Consider the following 7,962-nt stretch of genomic DNA (forward strand, 5'->3'; position numbering starts at 1 on the left):
CGGTGCCCTGCGGCTTGTGGCAGTGTATTGGTTGTGTGGACCCCTCTGCAAGGGGTCTTCAGGAGGAACTTGTCCCTGGGGAGCTGGAGGGGCACAGAGCAAGGCAGCTGCCAGGGATGGCACAGAGAGTTGCCCAGGCTGAGCCTGCCCGTGGCCTGCACCCCAAGCCCGTGCTTATCCTTTGCCCAGGCAAACTCCTGTGCACAGCAGGGCAGCAGCTTGGCTTGGTGTGGGGCTGAGCACAGGGTCTGCAGCAAAGTCCATAGCTGGCGAGGGCCAGGCCCTCTCACACTCAGAGTCGGGGCCAGGTGAGCTAAAAGCTTTGGTCACGCTACCCAGGGGAGGCTGGCATGGGGGAGCTCGCCCAGCGATGGGACAAGGACTAGGGGCTGACGAGCAGAGCCCCGGGGAGCAGGCTGCAGGGGGTGGAGGGGACAGTCAGACAGATGGATGGACAAGCAGGGAGATGCTGTCCCATGGGCTGGCTCTGACCGAGACAGCAGGGGTGACACGGGTGACACCCTCACTGCTGAGCAGCTTGGGGACACGCAGCTGTGGCAATGCCTGGAGCCCCGCAACACCTGGGCACCCCTATCCTATCTCAATTGCTGTGCCGCGAGAGGCTGCCACAGCCCCCGTCGTCCCACCACAGCCCAAGAGGGCACAGCAACAAGCCCACCGCTGCTCCCCTCCAGATCGCCCCTGCACCCGGTTCAGTGCTGTCCTGCCGAGCGAGCCCTTTTGGGGTTGGGGGTTTTGCTCCTCCTGCCTTGCTTAGATCCCCCAGCCCCCTGCTCCACTAAGAGCAGCCATGGGCTGAGCCCCCAAGAGATGGGACCCCAGTCAGCCAGACCATCAGGCATTAGCGAGTGATACCAGTGAGGGGTGCAGAGTGGAGGGGTGCAGGGCCACAGATCCCCCAGCCCCCGGAGCCGGGGGAGCGGAGGATCAGTGCTCTCCCGGGAGGGGAGGGAGGTGTTTGTTAGTTAAAACCGGCTCGAGAGCCCTAAAGCGGCTGCGATGCGGATTGTGTGTGACACTAACGGAGATCACAGCTAGGAGGGGCCGGGCCCGGGCCCGGGCTCAGAACAGGAAAGCTTTCTTCTTCAGCTCGTTCCGCTTCCACAGCGCCAGCTTCCCAAACTCCTCGGGGGACATCTCGAAGACACGCAGGAAATCCTCGGGGGACAGGTGCCTCTGCGAGGGGGGCAGAGCAGGGGAGACATCTTTACCCCAGGTTCCATGGGCACGCGTGTCAACACGCGTGTGCATCTGCCTACAGGACTTGCTAATTAATCATGGCTCCCAAGGGGGACAAACCCTGTGCCTAAACCCATCTACACCCCCAGGGTGCTTGAACTGAAATGGTTGTAACCGAGCTGCTCACCCCATGTAGCCTCAGCAAGGACTCGTGTGTCAGGTTAAAACTGGAAGCAGTGACTGAGCTTTATAAAGGTGCAGGTTCAAATCAGGGTCTCCTGCGCAGATGCAGCCCCTGGGCCGGAAGCCTGGCTTCACTCTCTGCCATGTCCTTGCTCTCCCTCTCCACACCCAGTCCCCTATGGGGGTAAGCTCCATTCATACCTCGAGCCTGGTTCTGTCCACTCCTGGGGGCAGCTTCACACGGCCCCTGTTTGTCACCATCAGCATTTCGTAGGGGTAAATCTGAAAGCAAGACAGAAAAGGTTAGCTAGAAGGAAACGCTGCTCCCTGCCCTATCTTCCCCTGCATCGCCACTGCCCAGCCTGCCAGGGCACACATCCCATCATACCTCCCCAGTTCAGGTGGTTGGCGGCACATGCCACTGACGCGTGCCCCTCCTGCAACCACCAGCATGCTTTGCCCTGGGGTAAATCCACACCCCAGCCTGCAGGAGACATCTTCCTAAAGCATAAGGCTTTATGCAGCCAGTCCAGCCACTGGCAAGGGTGTGCATCATCTGACTCATGGCCCTGCAGCCATGGCCCTTACCTTTTGCTCCAGCATGCTGGGCAGGGAGTTCCCTCTGTCCATCCTCCCCCTCTGGCCATTCTGCAAAGAGCAAAGCCACAGGACTGGGGCGCAGAGCTTCTCATGCCAGAGCCCCTCTCCCCACCCCACCTTCATGGGACTTGAACAACAGCCGGGGCGACAGGCTTCCCTCCAGGCACTGGAGAGAGAAGTGCTCCAGCCTCATCCCTGCACCTCTGCAGTGTCTCGCTCTGCAACAGGGGGGCCTCCTTTGGGCCGATTTCCCTGTGGCCCACCCACCTGTTTCTGGGCTAACTGCCCAACTTCTCGCCTGCCATGCCTTGATGATAATTAATTAATTGTTGTTAATTAAAGCAGGAGGCTGCCCATTTCTTGCCCCGATGCCAGGGGGCACCATCTGCAGCTCCGTACCTCCCCCACACCACAGCCTATGCCTCACAGATGGCATCCAGCTGTTATCCACATCACCGGCCCTGCACTGGGCCCCAGAATCCTCCTGTCAGGACCCCTCCAATCAGACAGCCTACCCCGCCCTCATTCAGGCCATCTAGCTCCCCGAAACTATTTTCCCCTTTTGGGTGTGGTTCCCTCGGGACCTTTCGCCATACAGGCCCTGGCCTCACCTCCAAGGCCAGTCAGAAACTCCAGGCCCTCTTAGCTCTGGGCATCCCTCACGGTGGGCCCCTGGCCCTTTTGACCATCCTGGTCCTGGCCCCAGCATTGACCAGCCAAGGGTACTCTCTAGATCAGGTCCCTGAGCCTCTAGCCCCACTATCTCCTGGGGTCTGCCCTCTGGGCCGTACTAGCGGGTGACCCACCCAAAGGTGGGAGCAGGGGTTAAGGTGCCCTGACCCACCTTTCACTAGGGTGGTAATTGGCCTGGCATTTCCTGGGGGCTCCCGCGCCACTGAGAGCCCCAGCACAGCACCCACTCCTGGCAGGGTGCAGTTTTAGGTCATGCCGAGGACCGGGAGCCTCCTAGCCATCCCCTACAGCTCCTCCCTTACCTCCAGGATGTTATGGAGCCTCACAACCAGGCAATGTTGCTGCCTCTCCAGCCAGGCAGCAAAATGCCCTGTTTATATGGGCGGCCAGAGCTCTAAAATGGCCACCGCAATTAAGCACCTGCTGGCTGCTTGGCCCCAGGTCTTAAAGTGGCAGGCACCAACAGTGTCCTGCTGCACCCTCCCACAGCTCCGGGGCTCCCCGGACCCCCATCCCCGCTGTCGTGCCCCAGCCCCTGCCCTGCTGGCGCCCACCCCCACCAGCAGTTCCATTGGAGACCTGGCACCAGCTCTCTCCCTCGGGCACCCAGTGGGGCAGGAAGATGCTGGCCCTGCAGGGAAGGGAGAGGCACTCTCCCCTCCCTGGCCCAGGACACCCCACCTCTTGCTGTGTCTCCACTCCTGCAGTCAGGTGCGGGCTTACCTGCAGGCCTGTAAAACACAAAGGAACAAGGTACATGGCTGTCAACCCCACCTCCATCCCTGGCCAGGGAGCAATGCGGCCTGGTCCTCAATGGATGACAACTGGCACAGGCAGTGGCAGACTAAGCTTGTATATTATGCCTCACTGTACAGAGACATGCAAAGCTAGTGGGGCCTCTGTGACCCTTTCAACCCGGGGGGGAGGTCTCTGTGGAGATGGCCAGAAGGTGGGTACCACTGCCCCATGGATGTTACATGACGTGGGAACTGAGCGTGTCCACAAGGGACAGCAGTGCAGCAACAGGCTTGCGGCAAGCAGGAACCAGACCCCACTGGAGCCCAGGGGGCTGGGTGGAGTTCCCCTTGCTGCACATCTAGCCCTGGGGATTCATGACGAAGTGCCCCTGACAGCTGTGTTGCATGTGGAAGCTGGTCGGGAGTGGCCAGAGTGGGTACCAGCACTGCCCCTTGTCCTTGCAACCTTGCACTTCTCTTACCTGGGCTCCCCCTCTCACTGCCCACTGGGCTGAATTCGGCAGACTGCAGCTGCAAAAGGAGAAGGGATGGTGTCAGCAGTGACCCCAAAGGGTGACAGAGGCCTGGGTTCCCCCACCAGCAGGGCTCGGAGCCAGCTGCTCCCCCTGACTCTGGTCCTTTCCTCACTGGAAGCCTTCTGCCTGCCCCGTAGGCATACAGCCCATCCCCATGCGGGGCAGCACCCACCCAGCATGGGGCCAGGAAGGGGTTCCAGTTTGGAGCAGTTCAGCTTGGTGCCATCTGGAGAGGTGAGAAACCTCCCTTACCCTGGTGAGGGTGCTTCTCCCGGAGGCAGGAAGGGAGGAGGACTTGAAATTCCCCAAGTGCAGAGCTGAAAAAGAGAAAGAAATGCAGTCACCCCCATGCTGTTTGCAGGAGAAAGCACGGCAGGGGGCCGCGTTACCCAAGGGGATGAGCAACCGGGCTGGAATAGGGGAGCTCCCAGCTCTCTGCTGCCCCAGCCCTGGTAAGAGGTACTGTAAGGAGGTCCCAGCAGGCATCTCAATAGCATGGATCCCACCCCGGGGAGAGGCTTGGGGAGGGGGAGGGCAAATCTGGTCTGCGCCCGGCCCCACGCACAGGTGTGGAAGGGTGTTCGGTCTGGGAGCGAGCGGGTTTTCCTCCGGATGGGGAGAGACTTCTCCATCTCCTCCTTCAAAATCAGCTTCCCAAGGTTGGAGGTGACCTGAGGAGAGGGAGCATGTAGGTCAGGGATCAGTCTCTGCCAGGCCAGACCCCCTGCACCGTCCCCGAGCACCCCATGGCCCCAGCCTCTCCCTACCTTACTCAGCTCCTGCTTTTGGAGCTCGCGCAGGTTCTTCATCTCCTCCGTGAGGTCCTCGTCCTCTTCCTCACCCTTCTTGGAGGCCATCCGCCGTCTCCACTCTGTCTCTGGGGAGGCACAGTGAGAAGAGAAGAGCCAAGAAATCACTGATACGACCCTGTGTGCCATCCAGCTGGCAGGGGGAGTCAGGGAGGCAGTCGCCCCAGCTTCAGGGCTATCCAGTGTCTCAAGGGACCTGCTCCAGCCACACACAATCAGAGTCCCGGCGTTTTGGTCCCTCCATCCCCACAATGACAGTGTTTTAAGTCACTAGCACCCGTTTTGTTTCTCTTAGCAGGCTGCCATGCCCACATCAACCTGGCTTAGCTTGGGCATCAACCACCCTGCTGTCACCTACCTACGACTGCCAGGGAGGGAGGGCAGGGCCAGTAGTCCGTCTCGATTTTGGCCGGCTGGTTGGGGTCGGGGGGTTGGGCTGCTGGGAACTTGGAGGACTCGATGATCTGGTCTTCAATCATGTGCTTGCCATGCTGGGCTCCCGCCGGGTGCTCTGGAAGAGACCGGGAGGCAGGATGGAGGGTTGCCATCTCCATGGACGTGTGCCCCAAACCTCAAATGCAGAGCACCCAGCTGGGGCGCAGCCGTGCTCACCTTTCTGCTTGTAGATGGGGGGCTTCTTGTAGATGTTCAGCTCCATCTTGTCCATCTCTGGGGGAAGGGGCAGGTTCAGGGGCCAGGGGAAGACAGGGAGATACACATCACTGAAGGAAAGAGCCAAGGAGCAGGGGAGAGAGGCTCTCTCACTGCAGGCAGCTTTCCCCTTGCTGCATACTGGAGGGGTGGGGAGGAGAGGGCCTGGGGCTGAGTTCAGTTCTGGCTGTAATCCCGCCCGGCAGCGAGGCAGGGCAGCAGTGATTTGGGGTTTCTGCTTGGGCACAGACATCAGGGGATCACGGCCCCCGAGCCCACGGCAGAGTGTGGGGCATACCAGGCCGGTGGAAGTGGTGCACTCCAGCCCGGGCCATGCTGCTAGTCCGGCGACTAGCTGCCTGGGAGGCACTTCCTGGAGACTTGTTCTCCATCCAGTCCCGGATGACCTGAAAAAGGGGAGACCCAGTGTCAGAGGAGAGAGGTGGGAGGCTGTCCAGTCCACTGGCTCCCTGGGCCAGCCCCTTGATCCCAGGCTGGTGATAAGCAGCTGTGCAAGGGGCAGCGCCTGGCAGGACTCACCTCTGGAGAAGGAGGAGGAGAGATGGACTTGGGCGACAGGGACCGCTGCGGAGGGAAGCAGATGCCGACACTTAACTGCTGCAGCCTGCAGACATCGCTAGCATGCAACAACTTCCCCTATCTCAGCAGGAGCCAGGACCCCCCAGGAGCCAGATGGGAACTGCCCAACACCAGCTGAGTGGCTTGGCGTGGGGGGAGGACGCGGGGGCCCACCCCTACTTGAGATGCCCTCACCTCGCGGCTCCGGGGCAGCTCCACGTGCTCCATGAGGGAGTAGGTGAAGTGAGGCTCGTAAATCATGAGGTCGGGGCGCTCGATGTCCAGGATGGCCTTGTCCTTGGGGATGGCTGCCAGGTCCTTGTAGCCCAGCACCTCATTATCCATTCTGGCCTGCAAAGACGGACAGGCTCCGTCTCAGCCTGGGAGGCCCGAGCCTCTCCCAAGAGCCCCCCGTCCCTCCCTGAAGGGAACTGAACCCTCACAGCCTGCGGGGAAGCCGGTGCCCTCCTTCACGCTGCAAGGGGCAGTGACTTGCTCCAGGTCTGTGGTAGAGCCACCAACGGACTCCCTCGCAAACCACTGCACCGTACTGGCAAAGGGGGGCTGCACTTACCACGATGCTGGAGGGTGATCCTGGGACGCTGGACCCACGGGAGGAGCAGACGCTCCCCGGGGAGGTCAAGGGTTGCTGGAAAGAAGGAGGAGGCACGTGTGAATGCCACCTGCTCAAGCAGCATGGCCGGTAGAGCCGGAGGTGCCAGGAGGAGGAAGCCCAGCAACGACACCCCCCAGCAAGGCGCATCCAGGACAGCAATGCCAGGGGAAGCAGCTCTCGGCCAGGTCTTGCTGCACCCCGAATGCTAGTAGGGAGGGAAGCCCTGGGCACCAGGGCGCAAGGCAGCTTGGTCTGCTGGTGGCAGGGAGTGCCTTCCTGCACAAACCCGCCTCCCTCCGGAGCTGCTGGAAGTGGCCATATCCCCACCCGGCCCTGCTCTGATCCTGGCCGGGCTCCAGGCACGCAGGGAGGGAGGCGGGGGGAAGCGTCGCAGGCAACTCCCCTCCAGCACTAATCTTGCTCCATTAGATACCAAGCCTCAGGGTCAAGCCCCCCCGGGTCCAAAGGGCCCACAGCTCTCGGCCCCCCTCCCAGCAAGGTGAGGTCTCCGGGAGGAGCAACGCTGAGCCCAGCTTGCTGCAGTAACCACTAGGTGGTGCTGCCTGCCCAGACTCCAGCAAGCCGGGCAGGGATGCCCAGGGCAGAGGGAGCTGCACAGCCGGGTGGCAAAAGAGCGAGACAAGGAGCCAGCTCTGCTAGGGCCAGCCTGCCCTGCCCTGCCCCTCTGCCAATGCTGCCGAAGGCCCCCTCCGAGACAACACAACAGAGCGGGCAGTGCCAGCTCCTGCCCTCTGCCCTGCCTGGACCCACTGGTGCCAGCGCTGTGCTGCACACGCCTGGCATCCGCCAGCTGATGGCCCCGGGCCACTACTCCGCGCTGGGCTGGGCTTGCAATGGGGGGTGAGAGGCTCTTGCACCCAATGGCTGGACTCTCCAGCCCCTCCTTGCCCCTGCCTGCTCTCAAAGTGGGGCGCCTGGGGCAGGAGCACCTGTGGCAGCCCCTTTACCTTCTGTAGCCTTTCCATTCAGCTGGCTGCTGGAAGGCCGGGGTCATTCACAGCGTCCTGCGGGGAGAAGGCACCTCGGTTAGCCATGACTGACCCCAGGTGGATGCATGGAGCTGCCAGTGCCTGGCCCCTGAGCAGCGTACGGGCTGGGGGCTGGAGGGGGAAGGGGTGCTGGGATTGCAGGCTCCACAAGGTCCTCTCCAGCATCCCCTGCCCCAGGGACCGGCCCCAGAAAGGAGGGTGAAGAGGTCTCCACTGCCAAGTGTTTCTGCCTCCCAGGACTTTGCTGCCAGGCCAGGCTGCCTGCACTCAGGAGCCTGGCGCCAACGTGAAGCGAGGCATGCATGGCGGGTCTGAAATATTCATCGCCAGGCTCAGGGGGGGGGGGGG

The 7,962-nt window shown here is 61.9% G+C and overlaps 1 protein-coding gene across 6 annotated transcripts in view; it reads right to left on the minus strand.

The window, feature by feature from the left end:
• Positions 1 to 6: 6 nt before the first annotated feature.
• Positions 7 to 7,962, minus strand: part of DMTN (dematin actin binding protein) — a 23,587-nt gene continuing 15,631 nt past the window's right edge. For 5 of the 6 annotated variants that reach the window (XM_019514490.1, XM_019514492.1, XM_019514489.1 and 2 more), the window contains 15 exons: positions 7,573 to 7,629; positions 6,563 to 6,637; positions 6,184 to 6,339; positions 5,950 to 5,994; positions 5,708 to 5,816; positions 5,371 to 5,427; positions 5,117 to 5,269; positions 4,717 to 4,826; positions 4,515 to 4,620; positions 4,202 to 4,266; positions 3,896 to 3,944; positions 3,400 to 3,407; positions 1,972 to 2,031; positions 1,585 to 1,665; positions 7 to 1,197 (listed from right to left, as the gene is read on the minus strand). In XM_019514490.1, the coding sequence (XP_019370035.1) occupies positions 1,084 to 1,197; positions 1,585 to 1,665; positions 1,972 to 2,031; positions 3,400 to 3,407; positions 3,896 to 3,944; positions 4,202 to 4,266; positions 4,515 to 4,620; positions 4,717 to 4,826; positions 5,117 to 5,269; positions 5,371 to 5,427; positions 5,708 to 5,816; positions 5,950 to 5,994; positions 6,184 to 6,339; positions 6,563 to 6,637; positions 7,573 to 7,590 (1,206 nt within the window). In that variant the 5' untranslated portion in view covers positions 7,591 to 7,629 and the 3' untranslated portion in view covers positions 7 to 1,083. The remainder of the gene's footprint in view (positions 1,198 to 1,584; positions 1,666 to 1,971; positions 2,032 to 3,399; positions 3,408 to 3,895; positions 3,945 to 4,201; positions 4,267 to 4,514; positions 4,621 to 4,716; positions 4,827 to 5,116; positions 5,270 to 5,370; positions 5,428 to 5,707; positions 5,817 to 5,949; positions 5,995 to 6,183; positions 6,340 to 6,562; positions 6,638 to 7,572; positions 7,630 to 7,962) is intronic. The other variant, XM_019514494.1, reaches the window with a different exon arrangement.

This window comes from Gavialis gangeticus, unplaced genomic scaffold (assembly GCF_001723915.1).
Source record: "Gavialis gangeticus isolate Ggan-Ray unplaced genomic scaffold, GavGan_comp1, whole genome shotgun sequence".
Lineage (NCBI taxonomy): Eukaryota > Metazoa > Chordata > Crocodylia > Gavialidae > Gavialis > Gavialis gangeticus.